Source organism: Epinephelus lanceolatus, chromosome 20 (genome assembly GCF_041903045.1).
Source record: "Epinephelus lanceolatus isolate andai-2023 chromosome 20, ASM4190304v1, whole genome shotgun sequence".
Lineage (NCBI taxonomy): Eukaryota > Metazoa > Chordata > Actinopteri > Perciformes > Serranidae > Epinephelus > Epinephelus lanceolatus.
The window spans coordinates 12,790,351-12,818,208 of record NC_135753.1 but is presented as its reverse complement, the minus strand read 5'-3'; the positions used below and the strand labels follow the sequence as shown (position 1 = coordinate 12,818,208).

General features: G+C 40.4%; 1 protein-coding gene across 2 annotated transcripts in view; it reads left to right on the top strand.

Annotated features, from left to right (window-relative positions):
• cnksr2a (connector enhancer of kinase suppressor of Ras 2a) overlaps positions 1-27,858 on the top strand; it is a 94,957-nt gene that overhangs the window by 53,742 nt on the left and 13,357 nt on the right. For both annotated transcript variants that reach the window (XM_033638205.2, XM_078162824.1), the window contains exons 9-20: positions 1,994-2,140; positions 6,275-6,387; positions 6,525-6,679; positions 6,923-7,012; positions 9,407-9,621; positions 13,188-13,239; positions 17,883-18,058; positions 20,297-20,370; positions 20,500-20,571; positions 24,343-24,410; positions 24,566-24,663; positions 25,200-25,418. In XM_033638205.2, the coding sequence (XP_033494096.2) occupies positions 1,994-2,140; positions 6,275-6,387; positions 6,525-6,679; positions 6,923-7,012; positions 9,407-9,621; positions 13,188-13,239; positions 17,883-18,058; positions 20,297-20,370; positions 20,500-20,571; positions 24,343-24,410; positions 24,566-24,663; positions 25,200-25,418 (1,479 nt within the window). The remainder of the gene's footprint in view (positions 1-1,993; positions 2,141-6,274; positions 6,388-6,524; positions 6,680-6,922; positions 7,013-9,406; positions 9,622-13,187; positions 13,240-17,882; positions 18,059-20,296; positions 20,371-20,499; positions 20,572-24,342; positions 24,411-24,565; positions 24,664-25,199; positions 25,419-27,858) is intronic.

Here is a 27,858-nt window from a genome sequence, read left to right as displayed (position 1 = left end):
CTTTTCCCACAAGTTATTACTTTTCCCAACATAGAGGGTCACATTATTAAATAACCTAAAGTTTGGTGCACAATATATACTGTGGTTACTCACCCAGCAGCTGCAACTCTTCTGCTATTTCCTTCCACGCTTCATCCTTTTGTATGTGATTAGGGTAATAGCTGGAGGACACATCATACAGGCAAGGCTTCTGCTGCCACAACTCCACAAGGTGTTCCTTTTTGCTGGAATCCCACACATTACTTTTAGCCCATCTTGCCTCCGAGCGAGCTGATATCCTTCTGTTTGTTTGGGTTTAGCGCCAGTGTGTAATTTCATGCTGCATTTCCATTGGTTGGTTAGACCAAGTTGTAACAGCAGCCACACAGTGAGATGGTCATCCCAAACTTCTGACACTGTCAAAATTTTATTCCAGGCTGTCTTTTACCACAAGACGGTGACAACGGCCATCCTTGAACCTCTCGTACTGTGTGACATAAGACCACCGTTTTAGAGCCACGACCAAAGATATCGCCACGTTAGTCATCTTTCATCAGGGACAGCCCAAAATCGCACAATGTATACCAAGCTTTAGACAAGACATGATGTAAGGAGAGTGACCTTAAGCATAAACAAACTGTTAGCAAAACCTAGCATCTGATGCCTGTATTCACAGACATTGCAGATGTAAACAAATATTAAAGCTGCTGTGATCCGTATTTTTATCATAACAATGGGTCAAATAATGTGAAAAGGGTCACTTCTTATGATGAATCCAAAGGTAACTCACAGTCTCTGCATGTTTTAGCTTCTTTTAGCTCATCGTTTTGGTGTTCTTCCCCGCAACTTTACTGTTTTGGTTCAGCCTCAACGCTCTCATGCTGTAGCGACATTCTCAAGCCGTTTTCAGCAAAATAAAGCTCTAAAAACCCACAGTACGCCACCTGCTCTGTACCAAAAAGCAGACTCACACAGTTAGAGACTAGCTGGTGGACACAGAGGAGCATTAAACAGCTTAAGAATCAGATATTTCCTCCAGGAGGTGGTGGAGACCAAAAACAGAGCTAAAAGAGGGTGAATGTTGGACTTACATTCATCAGGTGGCTAACAAGTTTGGCACATCAACATCAGAAAGTGATAAAAATGACAGTGTGGTGTGACAGCTTGTTTCTGCTACAAAAAAAAATCTGTTATTACAGGTTTGATATCATCCAAAAAGATTAATTTGAACAGCAGATTTTAACAGTGAGATGAGGTTTTTATCTTCTGCTCTGATGTATTATGTATCAGCGTAAACCCCTTGAAATTTTGTTTATTCTGGTTGTTATCTAGTCCTTGCACTATAAGAGATGTCAATCAAATTGGGAGTTAAAACTGGTTGTAATTATGTGTTTTTTGTGGTCCGGCACCCTGTCTGTTTACATCTATACTGCAGATTGTATCCTTACGTTAACAAGATGCAGATGCATGCAGCTTGCATTGCAATTAGTGTAATCAGATGCTTCAGCCCTCTCCACACCTCCTCTTGCATTATGATCAGATCTCAGGTTAATCCCAGATTTGCCATAATTAGAAAGTATCTCTCTACATAAAGAATGAATGACTAAAAGGTAAAAAAGAAATAGCTCTGGACAAAAAGGAAAAAAATAAAGTTCTGGTGACCATTCATGGCAGCCATTTTTATTTTTTGTGTACAGTTTTTGTTCACAAATGTCCTATAAACAAACAGTGTTGGCATAGTACTGTGAAAACAGTGGCTAAAAAAGAAGATAAATGTATGATAAGATGCATTTGTTTTCAAATTGAGGGCAGGTTACATCACATGAAAGCTCTATAGATAGACTTACCACCTCCACACCCACTTGCACAGAAGGCTCAACAAGCGAGGTCCAATCACGACGTGGACAGAATTCAAACTACAGGCTGAATATAAATATGCTGCTGTGATTTCATTGTTCATTTACCCAGATGATGATGATGATAACTAGACTCTGCGACCCTCTCCCGTCCACAGGTGGGCTGGCAGTTACGTAACCTGGTTGGCTCGCTGAGGGCTGATAAAGGTGTCGTGTCCCTGACCCTGAAGAAGCGTCCGCAGAGCACGCTCAGCTCCGCCCCTGCTCTGCTGAAGAACATGCGCTGGAAACCCCTGGCTCTGCAGGTGGGACCAGCTCTACCTTTTATAGACTTTATTAAGGCACTGCGCTGGCCCACATAACTCCCCACAGCATTCCTACTCCCTGTACAGCTGCAGCCAAAGCGTGTAATTAGGTCACGATACTGTGGCTCAGCAGGGTTTTGTTTGCCAGCTGAAACACACTGGGATGAATGGGAAGGGAAAATTGATGGCACCCTCCACCCACGATCCCAGTGCACCCGCAATTATGAAATTTATCTCCCTAATTAACACTGATTATCTCCACAATCATGAGGAAACTCAGAGGAAAACAGTTTTTATCTGCCCTCCATCACTGTTTGGGTTGTCTCTGTCATGTCTCTTAAAGGTTCAGTATGTGACATACAGATATTTAATATAGCAGCAAACAGCTATTCGCTATGTAAAGATATAGTGGAGTTATGAAGTGCTGAGCAGAGAATTTGTTGTAAACCAAGCCTCTCTGTTGTAATGGTTGATGGTCTGGCTACACGTGCATGTTAACGCATGTGAGTCCTGTGAGTGTGTCTCAATGGTTCGCCAATCAGTGCTGCTTTGCACTGCCATCATACGGCGGTTACCACTGATAACGGCAACATCATTAGTGTGAAAGTGTCGCACCAATCTTTTGGTTCTCCCCTGGTTAACACTGTTGGCTCTGTTAGCACTGTTCATGTCATTAGCATTGTTAGCTGCTAGCTCAGCCAACTCCTTGCTGAGAGCCATGTGCAGACAATCCGAGCTCAGACTAAAAATATGTTCTGATTGTTGCATACAGCTCCTTTAAGAGATCATTTTTGGTTTATTACATTTTTTATCTATGCTGTCTCCTAGAAATTACATGCAGATACTGCTAATTTGACTTTAATACATTTTAAAGAAAATGTGAAATATGTTTTCTTTTAGTAATTTTCTAATACCAACCAGATTTTTGTTGGGAGGTGGATAATCATGCAGGATCCTGCCAAAGTAGACACGTCCCATCTCTGCATTAACATCACCATAAACATGTCGATTACATTCTACATTAGGGCTGGCACCATATCAGATTTTCACTACATGATTATCTTGGCCAAGACAGTTAGCAGTAATAGTAATATCGTGGTATCTAGCAAATTGATCTTTAACATTATTGTGTGCCGGTACACTCACAATACAAGTGTAGGTAAATGGACAGGAAGACAAAGCAAGAATGAAAAGGTATTATCTTAAGTGGCTCGTTAATATGATATCAATATTTCATTTTTTAAATATCATGGTTATTGTCGATACTGGTACACCTCAACACCTCTGTACCACATGCTACGAGCACATAGTGTAAGGAAAACATGTGAAACACAGGGTCAGGCAACATTTTGCAGATACATTCTGTATCTGTATTTTCTTATCCACTTGACTTATTCACAGCCTTAAACACATTTGCTGTTGCAAATTTGTAGTACGCAAATAATTTCTGGGAGACGGAGTTACTGTTTGTTGTACTCACTAAATTGACATGATGACATCCTTACAACAAAGTCTGACAGGGCAAAGAGCACAAGTGGTCAGGTTGGAAACAAGGCCACTGTGTTAGGAGGTGAAACCGAAAGTAAGCACACCTGAAACGTCTGGAACAGCAAGATCTGAATAAAACTGAAACAGGAAGTTCGTCTGTAAACTGTAATGGACAAGGGACAATTTGGGTCATCTAATTTATCTAACCATAGTTTCAAACCTGTATGACTGCCTGCCTGCTGGCGTTTCTTGCCTCATCAGACTTCTTTTTAATGATGTTGCCACAATCTTAGAAATGTTATTGCTGTACATAATTGCCAGCAAACACTCCAGAGGTTTAGAGGCTGAGGTAGCCAACCGGCACTGTGGTAAATTAATGCTTTAGTTTGTTATTTACGTGGCAAACATTAACCTGAAGCAAATGACTTCAGTGTGGTCTTTTTCAGATCATCTTTATCTTGGAATTGTATTGGAGTTGCTTGAACTGTTGTGCCCCCCCCTCATTCAAACAGGTGACCACAATGAGCATGTTGTTGCCCCCTACTGGTCAGTTTAACTGCCCAGATATTATATGACCACCAAATCGAAATAGCCATAATTGCTCCAACAGTTACTTGAAACTTGAAAAACTTGAAAATAGGATCCAACTTTGAATGAATCATCACTTAAGGTTCTGGATATGACATTCAGATTATTAATATAGCAGCAAACAACTATTTGGATGTAAAGATATAGTGGTAATGGCGTCCTGTGTGGAGAATGAAGTCATACTCTCTCTGTATGTGTTGTTATCTGTGTTCTCTGTTTGTTGCTGTGGTAGATGGTCAGGCCACGTGTGTATCCCAGCGGCGAGATTTGCACTGTGCTTGCACAGTGGTTTTCGCTGATATGGGGATGGAGTCATCGTGGAAGTGTAGCACTCACTCTCCACTTACCCCCTGGTTAACACTTTTAGCTTTGTCAGCACTGTTACTGTTGTTAGCACTGCTTATAGAGTTAGCGCCAATAGCTGCTAGCCACATGCATAGCCATCTCCATGTTGAAACAGGGCGGCAGTGCCTCACTCCATAGGGACTTGGGTTGGGAAGTGGAGGGTCGCCTGTTCAAGTCCCAAAATATGAAGCGTGGACTGGTGGCTGGAGAGGTGCCAGTTCACCTCCTGGGTGCTGCCGAGGTGCCCATGAGCAAGGCACCGAACCCCCCAACCGCTCGGAGCACTTGTCATGGGCAGCCCACTCTGACATCTCTCCACTTAGTGCATGTATAGGTCCTGTTTGTGCATGTGTGTGTTCAGACCTGTGTGTAATTGACAACAGAGTGAAAAAATTTCCCATCGGGGATTAATAAAGTATATGGAAAAAAACCCAAAAAAAATGTGTGCAGACAATTCCCCTGACTCTGGATCATACAATAAGTTTTTCTATGACATTAGAGAAAGTTGATTTATTGTGTTAGTCTGACTAAAATCAGACTCATAGAATACATGTAAACATATTAATCTGACTGAAATCGTACTAAACCCAATTTCCCAAAGTCAGACTAACACCCAGATAATGCGTTTGGGAGTCAAATTACTCCTGCATGTATACAGTCAATCGGAACCAAACTGGCCTCGGCACTTTGTGCATGCTCCACAGGTTCTGCCCGGGCTGTGACCTAGAAGTCGAATAGTATGAAATGCGTAACAGAAGAAGCCTGTACAATATGGCAAAATCTACATCCCGAGCCATGCACTTTTGGACGGACGAAATGTACAGAGCTGTGAAGATGTCCACCATGGTACAAGTTTGCCACTTGCTAACTGTAGCTAACTTGTTCGTCGTTTGTTTGGTCTGTGACGTAATAGGTCAACCAGAACAAGGTCCAATACTAACAAGCTAAAAGTAGGCATATTGCCACCTATCGTAGCGGAGTTGGACGTACTTTGGTCAGTCGATTCCCCTCCAGTGCTTGTAAACTAGGACAGGGACAATAGTCCAATTAAATGGCCTAGTTGAGCTGTAACCGTAGCTTGACTTAACTGTGCATGTAAACATATGGATTGATATGCTGTGAATGTCACATAAAGGCTCCTTTAAATTATCCAACTGATTCAAGACATTAAAGTGGAAACACAAATTTTTACCATTCCCAGCTTTTCTAAGTGGTGTTATGTTGGCACTGCTGTTGCAAAAACTAGCGGACACACCACATTTTGTTTTCCAAACTTACTTCGGTTTTTCCATCACCTGCCATTTCCACCAATGGGCATAGTACCTACAAAGAACTCATGCTAATATTCTTTGGTAACTGGGGATAGTTACCCATAGCTACCAGGGAAAAAAGAAGTGCTCTCCTCTTCCTGTTTTGGTTGCACAGTGGTCGATGCACTTCTTTTGTGCTGTAAATCGAGCCTTCATTTTCCCTGGAGATTGACCCAGTGGCAAACAAAATTGCATAGTGAAAGCGAGGCTTGTAGAGAACCACTATAAACACCAATGATGTCATTATTCTACAGCTATAACATTGGGCTATCAACATTTACTTAATAATGATAAGTTAAAGCAAAAATCTGGTCTATTGTCACTTTAAAGATGTCAGAAACCTGTAAAACAAATAAGTAAAAGTTTAAGAAAAGATCTGTTGTGACCTTTTTTCTCTCTGCAGCCAACCAGAAGCCCAGGCAGTGGTTCGGGCACACCCTCAGGCACACCCACTAAAAGCTCTGCCCTCCAGGACCTTTACATCCCACCTCCACCTGCTGAGCCATACACACCCAGGTACAGTGTCAGTGTCTTTGTTTCTCTTCTTTCAAAGAAAAGAACTGATAAGAAAGTAAAATTGGTGACAGCAAAGAGGAGCTTTGACTTTGATGTAAAATTGTTTGCCGGTAAATTCGCCTCTGCTGTTGCCATAGAGATGAGACAGGAGCCTTGTCTGGAGATGAGGCATCTCGTAACCACGGTGGCGTCAGCGTTGCTAAGCGCTCTGAGTCACCAAACTCCTTCCTGGATCAAGAGTCTCACCGGCGAGAAGAGGAGGAGTCCGTGTACTGCACCACACCTACATATGGTATGAGATGAGAGAAAGAGAGAGTTCAATCTCACTCTGTTGCATCGAACCACTTCAAAAAACAATCATGAGGCTGAAAACCACCCGCCAGCCTGAGGCGCTTAATAAAAAGTTTAGAAAGTGATGGAGCTCTGTACGTTGTGGGTAAAGTAAAGAGAAAACTTTGCAAGAAACCAAAATATCACATATCACAATATAAATACTCCAAGGAGAATATTAAGTTTTTTAATTGTGTACTTGTAGGCAGGCTGAGGCCCATCTCCATGCCTGTGGAGTGTAACTGGGTGGGCGACTATGAAGATCCAGCCAAGCTTAACAGAGAAAGCCGCCGAGGTGAGTGCTGGCGTGTGGAGTGCATATGTGTGTGTGTGCACCTCCTGAGGAGCCTGTTAGATTCAGTTAAATGTTCCCGTCTCTCTGTATTACAAAGAGATCAGTGTGTGTGTGTGTGTGTGTGCGTGTGTGTGTGGGGAGATCAATGCACCTCCATCCCTTTCCTCTAATTCTCCCTATGATTAGCATCACAGAGAAGTGAAATAAGAGGGGATGAGAAGAGACGGAGAGAGAAAAAAAGGGGAAGGTAGACAGTCGGTACAAAGGCAGAGAAAATGAAAGGCAGCCATGAAGGGAGAAAGAATAAAAGAGAGAGATGGGAGGAGGAGGAGGAGGGAGGGAGGGAGGAAAGGAGGGATGAGAGGAGGCAGAAACAGGAAAAAAAAAAGACTATTCTCCCTGACCTCCACCTGAATCACTCACGCAGTTGCCATGGAGACGCTGACAGCAGCTCTTCTCAGTGTCTCACTTTCCTCTGGCCGCTGCCTAGCAACCAGGGGAGGACAGGGTGGGAACTGTGAGGAGAGAAAGAGGTAGTAAGACCTGAGTTTCCTCCCCCAGTGGGAGCAGTGAAGAGGAAGTTGGTTGAAAAAGAAAAAAAAAAAGATGGGAGAGACTTAAAGACAGTGAACCAGAACAAATTCAATAAACACTCAGAGTCGAACAGATTTACTCACAGAGGCATGAACATGTTTCCTCACAGCAGCATTATTGTCCCTGACACTGTAACACATGGTGGGAACATGGATCCATCAGTCCACTAACATATCTCAAGAAATAGTGGTCTGACTTTGGTAATACTACATTGTAATACTCGTCATTCAAAAAAGCAGCCAATGATGTTCTGGCAAGCAACATGTCCTCCAACCCAAACAACCAAATAGGTCAGATGTTCCTACAAAGTGACAGCCACTGTGGCTAAAAAGTAATGAAGCCAACACAGAAGTGCCAAAAACTGCAGTTCCTTAAATGCCCACTTGAGGCTGGCTCCAGAAGTGAGTCAATCCCCATAGATCCCCTTGTTAAAGTGCCCATCTTTACAGCAGAAATAAACATGTTTACATGTTTTCTTGGCGACTCCCTAAATGCCAAGCTTGAGGCTTCAAAATGGGAGTCCATGATCCAATGTGTGACATCACGGTAGCTACAAGATTTTTTCCCAAATTAGCGCACTTATTGGTGGACAGCAGAATAGCTTGTATATGGTCATCAATATCTGCAGCTGTAATCACGTGAATAATGCTGTGGAACGGTCACAGTTGCACCAAAACTACCTGGTTAGGTTAAGGTTTAAAATAAGTACCTTTGTTGCCACATAGCGTGATGTATCTCATAAGACACGTCATATTTGTCACACAACATCACCATACTGTATAGACATCACTTATGTGACATTATGTCATGTTACAAACTAGGTTATATTGTTAAAGTAACTCAGCGCTGACTTTTGGTTTCAAATGTGACACAAACACTAGTCTCCTGGATTCAATTCTTGTTTGTTTGACCTATCCACCTCTCTTCCCTTCCGGATTTTGTCGTTGTTTATACTACATCGCCTGACTTCCACGTTTGCTGCTTTAATAATTACTACAGCCACAAGAGGTCGCTGTCTAACAATAAACGTAAATATGGGTCGTAATTTATGCTTGTAAAAATGTATTATTTAGTTGTGTTTTGGAAGACGGTCTCATTTGGATAATTGGCCGATGATATTTCAAAACCCAGAAGGTTAACTTTTAGAGTTTTTTTCAAACAACTTTATGGGTTTTTCAAAAGTTGATGGTTAATTATCTTTCAGCGAAACTGATGGTTACCTCTATGACCCAAACGTATGCCAATACATGAGACGAACAAATTGGGGTGTATTAAGTTTTTGTCGTACCATTGGACAATGTGTACCAATGTGGTAACAATGGACAGACTTGCTGCATATTTTGCCACCAGATTCAGTGTTAAATAACACTCATGAACCTGCAAAAAATCAAACTGGGAAAAGCGTGCTGCATTTCCAGTTGCATCTGAAGGCTTTACAGATATTTGCACTGTGTTCTGATATTTTCTAAATCGCTGATTAGCTCCATAATTATGTCATGATTAAAGGTCAGAATCTGAAATTTGTTATCTTAAACACTACTGGTCTAATTTTAATGAATCTTTGAGTGATGTGACCTTTTTGCACTGTGTTTTATTTATATATTTTTAATGTATTCTCTAATTAACCCACTGAGACTCCTAATAGGCAGCACTGATGAAGAACATATGACAGTATATAAAACAGAAGATCAATACCGCATGATACTGCAGACAGAATTATAAGACTGAGTCTAATTTGGGCATTCCAGCTCCAGGTAAATTCAGAATATGATATTTATGTAAATTTGATGGCATTTACAGAAGCATCACTGATGCGTTACGTGGGACTGTCCGGCATGGATGAGAGGACCAGCTCTGATGACTACTCCTGCCACACGGCTCGTCCAGGCAAACGGAGCAATGACACAGCCAAACGTGCCAAAAGGCGGAGCCACCACAGCCAAAGCCCCTCCCACTACGTCCTCCAGACGAATCAAAGAGATTCTCCTCCGAGAGATTCAGCCTCCATTTATCATGTAAGTCACCCACTTTGTCTTTTTAAAAATATATATGTTATATTTACACCAGGAAGCAACGCCAAGGACTTCAGATTAAACAAACCTGATTTAACGTATTTATTCTTGTGCTTTAGAAGTGCTGGTAGGCAGATTTTGTGACCCTTGGGCAGAACCAGGCTAGCTGTTTCCTCCTGTTTCCAGTCTTTATGCTAAGCTAAGCTAACTAGGGCTGCAGTTAATTATTATTTTCATCGGGTGTGTGTTGGTACTCCGTACCTTTAAAGGGATACTTTGCCGATTTTCAACCAGGTCTGTGTCACCACAGTGTGCGCAGTGTAAGTAGATGAATGGTGATAAGATGTCCCCCATGCCAGCACCCTCGGGAACTCCCCACCCATGCTGTGAGCAAAAATCCACTTGATGACTTAAAACGTCAAGACATGCTTTGCATCACCTGGTGGATTTTGGCTGATGGATGGGCGGGGAGCTCCGGGAGCTAGCAGCACAGTGGGTGTCTTAACATCGTTCATCTGCACACGCTCCCTGCACTATGGTAACACAGACCTGGTTGAAAATTCCCTGTGGACCAAAACATGTGCCAAGTAATATTAGAGCGTCTTCAGTCAAACAATACCTGCATGTGATCCCTCGTGTGCTGGGGGTCTGATCCTGGAACATGCTGACTCTTAGTCAGATTGGCAAACCTTATTTTACTGCCATCTCCAGAGCTGCTCTCCTTGTGGCGAACTGTCCATTCAATGTCTGCCTGGTTAGCACAGGCTAACCAAGTAACAGTGGCTAACATCCAACACCAAGCTGTTAAACAATCTCAGCAAACTCACACTGAAACAAAAACGGCCCAACTCTGTCGTGAAACCCATGGATAACCGTTACGTAACGTTAGCTGTGTGATGCTAACATTTAGTCCTGTCACTTTTTGCCCTGATGGACTCTCATCAATCCTCCCCAGCACGGAGTTCAACTCCCCCCCTTAGCAGCAGCTACACACCCTACAGTCTGTGATGATGTAAAGTAAAGCATGACACATTAACAGAGTTGGAAGTTTAGCTTGCCAAAATGCCACCTTGAAAGTATGTTTGTTCTACACACCACTCCATTCACATAATAGGTACTGAATGAAGAACTCTATCTGTATCAGTATCCTTTTAGGGAAACTGGTACTGGTGCTGGTATCATCATTTTTTAAACGATACCAAGCCCTTATTGTTGTCAATTCATTTTCAGTCAATCAATTTGTCCAGTTACATATTTACTATGCAGATGTGAGTGCCATCAATCTTCTCTTTTAAATCTTGCCAAGCAAATAGGCATACTTCCCAATACGTCTGACTATTCCTTTAAAAGAATGTCATCAGCGCAGCAATGAGCTCCGAACATCAAAGACATGGCCAGATATTCACCAAGAAGCAGTACTATCAGCATCTGAAGGGTGAAAAATACAGCTTGTTCTCCATTAGGTTGCAGGTTAGTAGCTTGAAGATTGCATTATGTAGTTGCATGATGTGGATCAAACAAGGTTATGAAACTCCTCTGACTTCCCCCTCAGTTGCCTCCTCAAAGTGAAAACTAGTTAAATGAGGTAACACTCTGCTTCCTCTCTGATTTGTTTTCATGCAGCGAGAGACTTAAGGAAAAACATTTGAGCTTTTAGCCCTGATGAAAATGTGTTGTAGTGGAGTGTGATCTGAGTGAATGCTGACTCGTTATTACCCCGCGTCACTTCCATGACATCTGTCCGCCTCGCCTGTCCGTCTGAGCTCGGCACTCTCAGGTCCAGACAGTCAGTTTGGCTGGCGATGACCTTATATATCTTGACAGCATCTCTTTGGAAATTAAATGCATTACCATGTGTGTGTGTGTTTACGGTGTGCACGGGTGCTGCGATGGCAGATGGCGTGTCAGTGGGTGTGGGCGGGCCCATGTCATCTGTCTTGCTGAGCGTGGGGCTGTGAATGGACGAGCTCCAGGCTCTGACATGTGTAATATCGTGACATCAGAGCTGATCTGGTGCCTCATCTGACCTGTCGAGAGAGGTCACATCTCAGATCTGCTGGCCAAAGTTTATTTACATACATCAGAGGTTTGCAGAGGAGCTGAAGGGACGGGTGCATGAAAACTCCTTGGGGTCAGAACTCAGTAAAATCTGAACACATATGAAAGACATGAATCACATTTTTATATTCGTACATTTTTTTTATTTTATCATTTTATATTTTAAATTGTGAGATTAAATGAAATATCTGTTTTAATTTACTCCTTTTACTATTCACCTTTGTGTTTATTCTCTATTTTATACTTTATTTTTTAATGTTTCCTTTAAATTCATTTCTATTTATATTAATTTTGAAATTGATTAATTTTTGCATTCATTTTTTTCAGTTATTTATTTTTATTTATTTTTAAATGTATTTATCAATTTTCAATGTTATTTATATATTTATGTATAATTTACCCTTTGCACCCCCCCTATTTATTTCCCTAAATTTATTTATTTATGTATTGTTATTTATTGTTGCCATTTATTTTCAAGACTATTTTTTATACATTAAATGGCAAAATAATATTTAAAGTATATGTAATTGTAAAACATTTGGCAAAAACAAATAAAGTAAAAAGAAAGAAATCTTTAAAAATAAATAATAATGCATAAACAAATAATTTAGGGAGATAAATAGGTGAAAATGCAAAGGGAAAAAATGAATATATAAATTAAAGATTTAAGGAATGCAATTTAAAATGAATTTAAAATAATTAAAAAGTAAATGCAAAAATGAATAAATAAATTGAAAATTAATAAAAAAATAACAAATAAAAGAACAAATTAAATAAGAAAGTAAATAAATAGGAGAATTTGTACAAAATGAAATAATAAAGAAGCAAATTAAAAATGAAATTTAAAATAATACGACATTTTATCAGTTACTGCATACCTACATTTATTTCTATTGTTATTTTTGCTACATTTAATGGCATATTTATTTATTGAGCAAATTTTTTTTATTTTTATTTTTTTTAATGTTGGCAGCTTGTGTCCTCCATATAAATGGTGCAAAGTAACCAAAATGTAAACAAATACAGGCTAAAAATGGGGCTCAAGCTGTAGCCCATAGCTACAGTGCCTACAGACCTTGAAAACTCTTTTGGATGTTTGCCCTTCACATTTTGCTTACCAAAATTTTCTGTTAAATCCCCTGAGGCCCCTGAGCTCTATTTCTCTTATTTCCTCCATCACCTGAGTGCCCTCTTGTGCCACCCCTCCCTTCCCGTCCCTTTGTTCTATGTTTAGAGGTGTGAGAGTTGCTAAAGTCCTCCATGAGGTTGACTCTTCCACCCTGCCATGAGGGCATGTCGGTGTGAGAAAGAGATAATGAGGGAAAGAGAGCGTCCCTTTGTGTTCAAGTGTCTCCTGCCTCCTCTCCTCCTCTTTCGCTAAGATCTGTCATCTTTTATATCCCAGGATTCTTTGCAGTAAACAAAGGCCACTGATTCATCCTGACAGCCTGCTCTCTATCTCTCCCCATCTCACCCTCCCTCTTCTTGTCTTCCTTCCAACCCGCTCTCAGACATACCAACAGTCCTCCTCTCTGCAGTCAAAGAACAGGAAGAAGAATAAAGGTAAGCAGTGGAGCCACCTGTTCGGTTTCCTCTTTTTTGTGTGTGAGCTGTCGTCACAGTGCAACACTTGACTCTTTCAGGGACGACAAGCTAATGGACGTTGTATAAAAATGTGAGAGCAGCTGCTGCTTCAGTTGAACCAATTATCCTAGTAACACTTTATTTTATGGGTCTGTAATTTGCTAATACATTTCCTTGAACGTTTCACAGAAAACAAAAATATGTATTTTGGTTGTAATTACAGATTAGACTACTGAGGTTTTATTGGTTTTATTTCATATTTTTTATGAGCAGAACCAAAATGATTTCCATTAAATAAGAGGCTCCATATTAGCTCAAATAAATACCATTCATTAGTCTTTTATCATATTATTGGAAATGTTGTCCATTGTGTGCTTGGCTGTAGAAAATTTCCCATCCAGACATGATTTGAAGACATTAAAATATTCCGCCTTGCATAATAATTTGAGTCTGATACAGTCAGTCCAGAGTCTATTAATATGCAAATATTGCTCCTTTCACCATGATCGAATGCAAGAATTCTCCTACTTCAATGAAAATTCAAATGTAACCACTTTGATAGTTTTTCATGAGCAGCTGACCTGCTGTGCCTTGACTAAAAGACTCCTGTGGTTGTAACTATTTGGAAATTACAATTTAGAAAAGCGCCATTGATCACAGTGTTTTTCCTCATATTTAGTAGAATCTACAGTTACATAACATTGCCTTTCTAGGAAACTTAAGAAGTGGGCCTGCACATTTTTCTAGACAATGAGTAATGGTATTTTTTTTGTCAGTGCCGGTTTGTCTTTCGCTAATGTTTTATTTTAGTGGCTATTGTGATTGTTTCATTACACATATTCTACCGACCCTTTATTCATAGTATCAGTCTATACCATGGCACATAGGGCTGGCAATAGAGTTAATATTTGCAAGTGTGTATTACTTACACTTGTCATAATATTATTGTCAGGGTTGAGTTTCCTACTAATTATTATTATCTATTAAAAGGGGCTCAGGTCTTGAAGAGCTGAAACTCTTTGTTTGCTCAAATTCCCATGCGATGGTACATTGTGGACACATGAAATTTTCACCAATAATTGGAAGTTGTGAGCAAATGCTGCCCAAGAAATATGACTTCACTGTAGAAAATTACCTGTTGTCCTTTAAGAACTCCTTTTCCAAGCAGCTGTAGCTTGACTATGTGACACTTTTCGGTGCAGTTGCAATAGTCTGTTCCAACCTCCAAAGTGGCGAGCCACATGTCTGCTGCTCAATCTAGTCCTGTTTCTCTGTTTAAGAAGACTGGTGTATATACATAAGCCACACACACACTCATATGTCCTGATATTTCCAACTCATCTTAGGTGGGCTTCCATGTGTAACCCAGACATTCTAAAGACTGCTGTTCCTTCCTGGTTTTGGTAAATGAATACCATTGTTGAGCTTAGTCCTTGGATTGCCAGCGTATTCCTTCTGACCAAAGACGAATCAGGTGTTGCATGTTTCTAGCAGCTACTACACACCCTGAACTTTACATCCACCTTGCCTGATGAGGGCGCTATAATTAAAGGTCAACTTTGAGAAGTTATTAATCCCACACTGTGAGTCAACTTGACACAAAACTTGGTACAGACCTCAAGAACCATTAAGGTCCGCCTGACAAGATTTTTCTGCCATTTGAATTTTTTGAAAAACCATTTGAATTTTTTGACATCTACTTCTAAACCATAGGTCCAATTTGTACCAAATTTTCTATGGATCATGATTATAAAAAGGCTTAGCAAAAGATATCAAAAGTTTGTCTATATGTCATTGCGTTTTGAAGTTTCTGACCAATGAACTTCAGAGGGGGCATGACTCAGGTCATAAATAGACCTAACTCCACAACCGCTGGGCCAATCATAATGAAACTTGCACGATATGCTCACATCAGTACCTCCTTATTTTTTATTTTACGTAACCTATATTTAACCAGGTAAGTCCCGTTGGGATCAACATTCTCTTTTTCAAGGGAGACCTGGCCAAGACAGCAGCATAAGAAAGAAACATACACCTGAAGCATACCCTGGAATTTTCATTTAAAATCACCATAAGGTGGCGCTACACATTAAAAAAAACGTGTTTGGCAAAACACAAATTAAGATAAAAATCATTGCAAAAGTATATGTTCCTTAACAATGTTGGAGTATACATGAGTATATATTTTGAAATCACTCAATGGGGGCACCACCAGTGCTGAACAAGTGCATTGTCCTGGTGCAAAAAGTGTCATTACACTTCATCCAAGCATCACCAAACTCTGAAGATATAATTTATTAAGTTGTTGAAACATGTCCCCAAAATGTTTTAGCAATTGACCCAAAGAGGGTGATGTCAAGAGGGGTGTGGTCCGACACAGATTTGGTCGCAATTGAATGTGCGTCTGTCCAATCTTCATAAAACTTTTCAGTCATCTTTAGTTTAGTTGTGGGAACGACCTCAATCCTTCGCAGCTTTCAACCTTTAATGATCCGTGTTGACTTGAACCAGGAATCACTACTTGTAGCTATATTTTGTTTTGTTTTTGATTAATTGATTAGTCGTTTTAATCTATAAAATGGCCCACAGACATGATAAATAGCCATGACAGTTTCCAAACGCTCAAGGTGACCAACCAGCTGTTACGTTTTGATTAATTTATTAGTCATTTTAATCTATCAAATGGTCCACAGAAGTGATAAATGGCCATAACAATTTCAAAGCTCAAGGTGACCAACCAACCGTCAGAAACCTAAAACACAAACCTACACAGAGGAAAGTAGGTAATTTTCACATGTAAAGCTGGAACCTGCTTTTTTCTTAATGTTTGCTTGATAAATGTTGTAAATGTTTAATTGGCTATTAAAAATGTTGATTAATTAATTAACCTTTAAACTGACTAATCCTTTCGGCACTTGTCAGCATTGCAGATATATTAGAGGTGATAGAGCAGGCTATTTGGGGTCATTTATTAGTGTTTACGCACAAGTGAAAAGATGCTGTTTGCTTGAATGATCAATCACAACTTGTTATGTAATTAATTTGGTGAGATATAGATTAAAAAGTTCACTGACTGCAGCGATCTATATCACATAAGTTGGGAATTGATCCTGCTGGAGTTCAGCTCTCTACAATAGAATCATTTCATCGTCAGGACAACACATTTTGGCGCAGAGATCTCTGTATTTGCATTTTAACACATCATATTCATCTTACAGATTTTTACGAGTCCTGACTGGACTGCAGGCGAGACAGCTTTCCATCTGTTTGCTTCATAGTGTACACTCTGTCCAGATGAAAATCCAGTGATTCACCGTCTCGCTATGTCACTGTTAAGCTGAAGCTACTTGTTATTTAGTGTAATATGTAGTATTAGATTTTAACTACACGATTATTGTGGCCAAAAGAATTCATGCTAATCATATTATCATGATATCTATAGAAAATGTGTATATATACAATTCTTTCATGACCTTTTTTGTTTTCTTTCTTCTGACACGTGAGCTCATGCATCAGACGATGGTATCTTCAGTGTTTATCAAAAATGATAAATCCCTTAAATCCTTCTGCTTCCTCTTGAAGATTATTTTCCGCCCTATTTGTCCACTCTCCAACTCCCTGCTATCAGTTTCTTTGCCTCTTTGACCAAAGCTTTTTTTTTCTCCTTTCACCACACTAACGAGGATCAACACGTTGGAAGTGATTTTCTTTCACTTGCTTCACCATCTGCCATCGTGAGAAGCTCCGAAAGCTTTAGCTCCAGCTGCACTTTTTCGGGCGACAGCTTTGTTTGTTTACAGCAATTAAACCGAAGTTTAAATAGGATTTGATAATAATGATTTATTGATTGTTCTAAATGCTACGAGTAGCACTCTTATCACATGAGTAATGAAATATTAGTTACTCCTTTTAGTCCATGGCTGAGGCAATCTTTTTTTTTTAAACAGAACAAGTCTCTGCTGGATCCAGAAATTAAATTGGTGATGGTATCAGGCTGGCAGTGCTGAACTGCTGCACAGAAATTGGAAATAAATGGCGTTTTTGTACATTTCTTGGATGTATAGTTTCCTCTATATCACAGTATATAACTTATTAATTATCCTCAGATTCTCTCCAGACTTCAGATCTTTTCATGCTGCACATTTGAGCTTTAGTTTCCTTGTGTAGAAAGTTGTTTCCTTTAGAGATATACTGTACGCTGCACTTTCCATTGCTGCAGAAATGAATGGAATATTGAATAGCGTTCCCTTTAAGACGTTTGATACAGCACAATAAAAGTTTCTCGGTGGCCCTCGACTGGGAGCCAAGTTTCCTCGGTAATCTCTAATGAGGAGCCTGTTGTGAAAAATGTTATAGGTCTTTCGTGCCAGAAGGAAAAAGGCAATTTTTATTAAACACCTCTTACCTTACTGCACTGCAGCAGCGTTTTGTCAAATCCAAAAACTGAACTGTTGCCAAGAATTACTGCGACGTTGGGATGAGGCAATTTTATTCACACTTCTGTGACAGAGCGAGCACTTACAAGCACCTTTTTGACTAACAATGTTTCATGCTTATTCTCAGTTTTCTCATTTACATCCCCTCTGTCTGTCTTCATGTGTGTCTTCTCTGTGTTGTTCCAGGACGGAGTTTGGCCTCCCTGAGTCGGAGGCGTGTTTCCTGCAAGGCGCTGGGCAGAGGAGACTGCGAGGGCTGGCTGTGGAGAAAGAGAGATGCAAAGGGTTACTTTTCTCAGAAATGGAAGAAGTACTGGTTTGTTTTGAAGGATAACTGCTTGTACTGGTACATCAATGAGGAGGTAAGTCAGATTTCATACTTGTCCTCTCCTTTTCCAACCTCTTTTTATTGATGCTACAATTCAAGTGTCAGTTTTCCAAAAAGTTTAACATATTTCATTTTGTTGAAGAAGCTTCTGAAACAAAGAGGAAGTGATGAAATTTGTCATAATCTGTGCCTGCTGTCAGTTAATAGCAGCAATGCAAGTTTTTGAAACATTTATACAAAGGGAGAGAACATGGTGCAGAGGTTACCCTGAAGCTTTATGCCAGGATATCACAACTACAGGATCAGTTTGCCCCAGAGAAGCACTTTGGCAAGCAAAAGAGATTTCAGACTAATTTCAGATTAAATTTGTATAAAGGCTAAGTTTGCTGAAGTCTTAAAAATGTTTCAAAGTCAAACTTGGTAGTTTTTAGCCATATAGCAGCAAGGGTTCATCGTCTAGGGATCATTTTAGTCGAAACTAAAATATAGTGCCCCAGGAATGAGTCCTAAAATCCGGAAATGAGTTTGTATTTTAGCACCCCCGGTTCCCTCGTCTTGAAGTCAACTTTTTTTAATGGGTTTATGGTTAGATGCCTGAAATAAAGTCTGTGATTAACACTAGCTTGAGAGACTTTCACGTTCTTTTCTACGACTAAAAATACGTCGGTAAATAAGCCACTCGTGAATTCTGAAGCTTTTATGTGCTTTAAAAAAGGCAGTTGTGAACAAGTGGCTTAATGAGACAAGTGGCTTAATGAGACTACAGAATGTCATCATGGGGAACACACCTTAACAGTCTCACATCATAAAGATCTCGATCTGACTAGCAGATGCATTTTTTTTGTTCTTTTTAATTGGTGTGAGGGCTAGTAGACGAAACAGGGATAGTGACAAACAATACATATATAGGAGTAGACAGAAATGTGAGAACATACAAAATAAGACAAAACAAACAAACAATAATGTTTTTTAGAAAAGAAAGTAAAAACAAATAATACAACACAGGCCCGGAGTGGCTAATCGGGACGACCGGGACAATGAGTGAGCCGGTCTGATGTTTGGGTATCACGTATGCTGCTACCGCGGTCCCTGGGCCGCCCCCACTGGCAGCTCTTTTTTTTTGTAGATGCACACTGACGTGTGTGTGCATGGGGGGCGCTCAGATGTAGCGTCTTTTTCACGTACAAACCCATTACTTTCAATGTAGATGCACATCATATGCGCCCAGAACCCAAAGCGATGCCGTAGCGACGCGCATTCGGTGCAACGCACTTGTTTATTCGTCACAGCTCCACGGACTTGCTTCTCCCTCCGGTGTTGTGTCAGATCCCGGTTCCCCCTCGGGCTGTGTCTCTCCTACTCTTTCCCATGGAGTTCTGTCCCATTTGAAAGGCGAAGGAAGCCCGTATGTGGAAAGACAGCGCCTCTGAGATGTAGAATGTGTATTATAGAAGAGAAACATACATTTCAGGACAGACATGACTTGTTTGTAACTATACCTTAACATGCACTTGATGGCTGCATATCCTGCATCTCTTTGGAGCGTCGCACGTCCTCAGACATTGATGCTACACGTCTGCAAGATGCAAGATTTAGGGGCCTTACATACCATCTATCCACAATGGTGTGGATAGAAGTAACAACATAGTAACCTCCTGAAGTGTCGCCATGTTTGTTGTTTACGTCATGCAAACCCTGAAGTTCTATATGGTCTGAGATTTCTGGTGCCTCCAGTAACACTTAAAATATATGGGCAAATACACATGTAAACAGTTTTGTTCATGACGCAGCCGGTTGTCTACACGAACGCGTGGTTAAAAAGTAATTATATCTCTGGCCTTGTACCTCCTCTAGCACAAACACAAAATAAGTGCTATCTATGGTGTCTCCACCCTCACACATGTAAACAAATGGACATGCAGGCTCACACCCAGACGTAGAGCCCTCTGCTGTTTACCATAATGGCCGTTCCAGATGGCTACTTCTTGGTCAGACTCCGGAACAAGTCTTGAAATGTCAAAATGATGTTTATTTGGACAGTGGTAGGAGACAAATGCACATTGTTCTGAGTGAGTCCTCTGTTTCCTGAATCTCTACAATGAGTGCAAAATTAGCACGACTCACAGAGTCACAACAGCCACATTTATGGGGAGATACGGCAGATTGAAATGAACCAGAATTTTCCTGTAACATTTTTCCTTTAGCCTTCTCTATTCCTATCAGCTTATTATTTATCTTTCTTTTTATATGTTTGATCTCTCCTGCGGCTCAGGATGAGAAGGCAGAGGGTTTTGTCAGTCTTCCAGAGTTTAAGATCGACCGGGCCAGTGAATGTCGCAAGAAGTAGTAAGTGCACTATGAAAACACTCTGTTGCATATTCATGTGTTTATACTCCACATGCAGTTCACATGCTCTTATGTATAAATGTTTGCCTGCAAAAATAACTCCCTCTGTTTCCCCCCATGGCTCTCTAGTGCTTTCAAAGCGTGTCACCCCAAGGTCAAGAGTTTCTACTTCGCAGCAGATGGAGTGGATGACATGAACAGGTAAAGCAGCATGTGCTAAACACGGATGAAGGTTATGCAGAAGGGCAAACTCCCTGCAGGGTGGCAAGAGTGCAGCTTCCTGTTTACTATCCCCAAAGCGCAAGACAAATATGTTTTTCATTTGATGTCAGTAGAAAGGCCTGTTTTTATTCGGGCAGTGGTGGGTATGAAAAACATCATTTGCAAGATATATTTCCATAGAGGCTTCAGTTTTGACCTGTGCAGAGGCTCTCCAGACTCTGCTGTCATTTACATAATGATCTCTTCACTTCAGACAAGATTTTAATAAAACGTCCTAAATAGATATTTTCACTTGTTTCCAATCAGTTTCAAAGTGAAAATAATTCAGGATTTTACAAAAGAATCCTGCAAAAAGTTAATTTATAGGGTGTATAAACAAAACAGGTGAGCACTAGCCCACTGGGGGATTTTTTACTTTTTGAGAGAGAAATGATCTCTAAGACCTTCCTAAATCACTTATTAAGGAACATTTGGGGAAATCTTTCTTGCTGAGGGTTGGATAAGAAGATGCAGCCAGTTAGCTTACCTTAGCTTAGCATAAAGACTGGAAGCAGGGGGAAACAGCTAGCCTGGCTGTAAAACCACATTTTTTATTTTATACTTTGGAACCAAATAAGTCGTGTTATAATTTTTTCCGTTTGTGGAAGGTGAATGACAAGAACCAGGTTACTTTAAAAAACTGTCTTTTCATCACTAGCGGTGGTGGTAGCCACAGGTGGTTTAGCTAATGCTAACATTACATCAACAGGGTCTTCATTGTTGCTATGACAACACCAAGCAGCAACAAAGTGCAGCTCGCCACCAGGAGATGTGTTTATTATTATTCTTTGTAACACAGGTCAACATGTCAAAGGAGTCACAGGATTCTGTTTACAGATTTGTTGCAGGTATTCTCTGGCTGAAATTTGGCGCTAACAGCACCGACATTAAGTTTGACTGCACATTGGTGCAAAACAAAACAGCCGACGCTCGGACCACAGGACGCACTTTACCGCTGCTTGGTGTGTTTTTCGGCATAACGATAGCCTGCTGCTCCCAGGCTGCATTTAGTGACGTAGGATTTGACTTAAGAAGCTCTGTTTTGTCATCCTCTAATGTGTTTGTTTTCTCTTTGTGTTGCTCTTTTGAGCCAGGCCAACATTACTGTCATGTAACATTACTAGACTAGCTGCAGGCAGGTGAGAACGGGAACAGGTGAGCGTCATGCAGTGCCCCCAATGCCCACTGGGTAATTTGATTTAAATTTCTTTATTATCAGAAAAAAATCTGAAATTTGTCCTGAATCCCAGGACTTCAACTTTTTCACATAAATATACCTAAATACAAAAAAAGAAAACAACATTTAACAGAGCAACAAAACCGTAATACAAACTCTACATATCACATGACACATTATCAAAAGGGAATGCAATGCAACAAATTTATTATTCATATAACATACAGTGTCTGACCAGGTACACTGACGCTACTTCTGATTTATTAGATTGACAGACTGAGGAGCAAAAGAGTTCCTCAGAATGTTCAAAGCCTGTGGGACTCTATATGTTCTGTGATGGCAGAAGCTGACCTTCTTTAGATAAAGTGTGAAAGGGATTGGTTGTGTTTGGTTTTATTTCCATTCAGAGACAACATTTCTTTTAATGTATGCAGCTTGAAAACTTGACTGAAGCATTTGACCCAGTCTTGGATGAGATATGTAGCAGTTTGTATAGTTGAGCCTCAAGCTGAAGAGAGACAACTGTACCATGAACTGACTCTGTGCTGCAGTCTGTATTATAGATTGGAAAAACAATATCAGGATCTGTTTGTTTACTCCAAATGACCTCAGTCTCCTAAGACAGTATATGTGTTATACCGTCCTAGAGATATAATCTATATGTGCACTCCAGGATAAAGAAGTGTCCACATAGATGGCCAAATGTTTATAGATGGAGACTCGTTCAATCAGGGTGTTATGGACAGTAACTGTCGGAGGATTCGATTTCGCTGGAAGACCAAAAATAGTGCAGGTCATGTCGGGCCATCAGGAATCGCCGGAAGAACCTGATACGGACAGGGCAGATATGGCATCTTGTGAAAAGTGCCAGTGTGCAAGGGAAAGTAACAGTACACCATACAGGAAAATGTAGAATGGCCCATTTTGTACCTCTGCATATATGAAAAAAGTTGCATGAAGCCCTTTGTGGCTCCAGAGGGTGCTGCATGAAGTCTGATAAATTGCCTCAAGTGATGTCAGTGTCGGTTAGAGCTCAAGACTTAGGTTTGAAAATAAGAATATCTGGGGGTGGGGAGTTAGAAAGAAGTGAGGTTACCAGACCTCTGCAGCTCCTCATCTTTGCTTGAGGCTAGCGGCTAGAGGCTACTAACATAACACACACAAATCTTTGACCCAGCTCATGGCGGTGTCATTGCACTGTGGGTAATGTAGGCACCAGGTTTAGACAAGGAAGAAGAATGCCTGGAATAAAAAATACAACATCTGGTTCTGCTGAATCAAGTTTTATACTTTTGTATGCCTTCTTAGCGGCAAAAGCTATGGCTGGAGGCATTATCCATCCGTCCAGTTCTTGTGAATGTGATATCTCAAGAATGCTTTGAGGGAATTTCACTGAATTTGGCACAAATGTCCACTTGGACTCAGTGATGAACTGATTTGATTTTGGTCATCAGATGTCAGTGTAACCTCACAAAACATGCTATGACTATAACTCAAGGATTTATATATAATCATGACAACATTTCACACAATATTTCTGCAAAACACTTTACTGGCCATTACTCAGTCATGACTCAGTCATGACTTCATGACAACAGAAGGGGAGACATTTGGTCAGATACTGAATTGGTGACACTAACCTTGGGTTTCCACCTTGAAATTGGGCTGATTGAATAGATCTTTTGTGCTGCTGAGGGAAAATGTGTGTTAAGCATCCATGTTGTCACAGGCATGGATGTAAAGTCTAAGTGCAACTTGACTGGTGCGCGGAGGCATACAACAGCAAGGTGGTTACTTTGGTTAAAAAACATTTATTAGCATTTTGAAATGGAGTACTCTTTGATCTAAAATATTTCACTGTGAATGCATTTGGTTGTTCACAGTGGTGATGTGCATTTCTTGTGGGTTGTCCTAAAGTGATAGTTCACCCGCCCTCCTAATATAATGGAGCTAGATGGCACTCACCTTGTTGTGCTCAAAACACCTAAAAAATACATTTGAAAAACTCAACAGCAATGTCTATTTACAGTAAACATGACCAGTGACTCAAGATAATCCACAGACCTTTGTTGTGAGGAATTTCATGTAGGAACTATTTTTTGCTATTGAACTACACCCACCAAACAAATCACTGCGGAGAAGGAGGCGTCCATCTACTCATGGACGAGAGGCTCGTGCTTGTTCCAGCACAAAATGTAAACATGAATGCCATCTTCCTCAGCTGAGGAAGAAGAATTCAAAAGAAGGCAGACATCTCCACACTTGACACCTCACACCAAAACAGTCTAGACTGAAACATAACACTAAAGTTTGGAGGAAAATATGTGTTTTTGATTTTGGGGTGAACTGTCACTTTAATATGTTTCTCTATTAATACATTCAGTTGTGCTCATTGTTGATGGGCACTTTCTGAGGGTGCTAAGAAGCCTTTTGTGGATCAATTGTCTCACTATGTATTCCTCCTCCTTCTAACCCTTCTTTTATTATCAGTTATGTGATAAATCCATAAATCTGAACCTGAACCCTTCTGTTAGATGGCTGAGTCGTCTCAACCAGGCCGCCGTGGGCTACGCCGAGCGAGAGAGGATACGCCAGGAGCAGGGTGAGGGTTCATTACGGTGTCTTAAAGACATATAGTGTGCATATGGTACAGTATTTGTAGAACATTTTATAATATTTTTTATAATATTCCTACATAGATTTGGATGGAAGTATATTGATGCTGTTTCTGACTGTGTGTGTGTGGGTTTCCTGCAGATTACTGGAGTGAGAGTGAACATGAGGATGACACCACCTCCAGCCCCAAACAGGACAGTCCCCCACCTCCATACGATACCTACCCACGGCCTCCATCAGTGAGTCACGCACACACACTCATATAAAGTTCATGGTGTACTTGAAGGCGAAACTTAAGCTCGGTGCTCCTGTGCAATCCATTGTAACAGTTAAAGTTATTGCCAATTTAGCCTACAGGGAGTGATGGGGCTAAATTTGGTATAATTGATGCTATAATTGCTTTGCTCTACTTTAGATGACTTGTATTTTTCAGCGTAGGATTAAATGAAAAGCTAAAACAACAACACTTTATTACAACAGCTCTTTAGTTTAAATAATCAGAGTCACCAGACAAGGCAAGATAATGATATTTAAAAATCTTTGTAATAAGAAGTCTTTAGTGTTTGCCTTTTTTCTACAGACACACATTTCCACTCATGTCCAAACACTCATTACTTCTCCTTTGTCTCTGTCTCTCCCTCACACACTTGTTCAGTCATTACCCCGCCTCCTTGCCAGATGAAATCCTTTTTTCAAGTATCTCATTACAGTTGAATGAGACCCGGTGATCAATTGACATCTGCCACATCTTCACTTTTTCCTCTCTGCCTGTCAGATGAGTGCCTACTTGGAAGGCCGGACCACTCGACTGTCTTCCACAGAGACGTCTCGATCACGCTCCTCTCAGGAGGACTTCCTCTGTGGCGAACCCCCAGCGGTGGCTGCAGAGCCGCAGTACCATCCCGGTCCTCTAGGTGGAGGCAACACACACAGTGGGAGGAAACCAGGAGGCAGCAGCAGCAGCGACGTGCAGTACAGATGTGATCCTGTAGAGGTGTGTGTCAGTCCATCCCAATGCTAGGTATTTCAACAACTAAAGGCCAGCTGGTTGCACAAAACACCTTAAATTGACATTTGCCCTAAAGTCCGAGTTAAGGTTTCCCTCAATAAAATCAGTTGCACAAAAGACCCTTAAGCCTTCTCCTTAATGTTTTAATATGTTCACTTAAGCATTTAAGGTTTTCTCCAAGCAGCAACCTGCTAGAGAGCCAACACAGAAGTGCTAAAAAAAATTGCAGTTCCTCATATGGCCACTTGAGGCTGGCTCCAAAAGCGAATCAGTCCCCATAGACACACATGTTACAATGCTCAACTTTACAGCTGAAATAAACATCACTACAGTCTGGTACAAAAAAAAAAACAGTTTCGGTCTCTACAGCTTTTTCCCTGTTTATGACGACTGTACGAGGGATGAATTTTGATATAACTCACCTGTTTACATTTTATTAAAGCTTGATATTATGTGTAATCAAGGCTGTGGCTGCTTTGGGTGACAGGTGGGTGCTGTCCGTTGACAAGTCGCTACCATGGCAACACGTTGGTTAGGTGACGTAACTACGACCTTACCTTACATGGAATTACAACTTTGGGGTCCATCACATGATGCACTGGGGCCCAAAAATACTTTTTCCATAGACTTACATTGTGAAAGTCATGTCTGTAAATCAGTGGATACGTTTTTGAGCATCACAAACCCGGCAAAATAACCTGTTTCCCTATCTGGAGTCTAGAGGAGCTGCATAGTTGAATCATTTTACTCCCATTCAAGTTAGTAGAGGGCTAAACTGGAAGTTAGGCGCTCGGCAAGCAGAAGTCTCTGGTTCACCAGGCATTGCAGGAGAGCTGGGTAATTTCATACTGTGGAAATTGGGCTTTTTTGGCTTCATGAGCTGCTGAGCAATTTTCATAGGAATTAATGGGAGCACCCCCTTTAACGCTGCATTCAGTTCTCGCTATATCCATGCCCCAGATTCATAGAGTATAGGTGTAGCCTTAGCTGTCGCTATTTCAGTGTGTTTTCAGTTCATGAAAGTTAACTAACATTTTGGTCGCATAAAAAGTCTTCAGGGTTTGGTTGTACTAAAAGACCCTCCAAGGAGTCTGATGTTTATTTTTCTATTTAGTATATTTTGCTTTAATTAGCATAAACATTAACACTACCACAGTTAACAATAGCTGTCAATGTGTTACTAACCAAGCTAGTAGCTAGCGTTAGGGTTAGCTCCACATTCTTGTCCAAATATGGTCACCTCTGGCTCCAAAAATCCAAGATTGCAAAGGCCAAAATGCTCAAGGCTTACCCATTTTATAGACGTTTAGATTATAGATGTTTTTTTCCTTATCTTGGTCTTATACTTAAGGAATCTCTTGAAGTTAGTTTAACTGTTACACAAAAGACCTTAGTAACCAAAGTGGGGAAAAAACTTAAGGTACCTCTGACTCTTTCCATCTGACTATCTTAACCACAATGTGGTGATTATGGTGATTAATTCAAGATACTGAACACATCCAGAGAGGAGATGCACTTCATGATTGGCAACTGATTTTATACTATAGATTTGACTTCCCACATTTGATGTTTAATTTTTTACTTTCTACTTTTTTCAGGATGTGCTTTTTTATTGTATTCCTCCATAAATATAATCTTTTCCTCCTCTGACCAGTTTGGTTTTTACATCTGCCATATTTTTACTATCTAAAGGCCATCTTTGTGAGATGATAAAAGGTAACGCGAGTGCAAGCAAACAGTCTCCATGGAAACTGTAGAATTTTGTTGCTGTAAAAACTCTTTCAATGCAGTAAAGCCCTTAATATTTTTCCATTACTGAGGAAACCTTTAAAAGGATTCTGTGCAACACAAATAAAAAATAAAAGAATCCCTCAGCTAAGGAGATGTTAAGCCTTAAATGTCATACTTAAGGAGACAACTAAAGGTGTATTGTGTAAGCCACTCTATCATCATTGCTGTGAATATTCATGGTCCACAGACAATTAATAGTAGAATTTTGTGCGCCCTCCAGCCACCTTACCCCCCAACCCTCTTTATTTTGCACTCTGTTAATTTTCAGGCTGAAATGTCAAACTTGCACACGTCATGTCACAATGTAATTGGCACACAATTAGCTGATTACATCCATCCTACCAGTAGGGACTCTGGATTTAATTACCTTAGAAATTATTATAATGGCTTTTGTTCCAGACAAAATGTACATTTCGAAGCCCCGCTGCTATCAAGGCTCTGAGGGTGAAGTCTCAGTATGCTCATTGCACATCCAGCACATTTGTAGTGTTGAGCATGATAAATCTTTCATTTATTCATGATTCTTTAAATTCACCAAATCCAGCAGTTTGGGAAATTAGTTTTTTGAAATTCATACAAATTATACAAAAATATGCAGTTTAAAGTTACCAGGCTCTTAACTTTAACTTGTTTT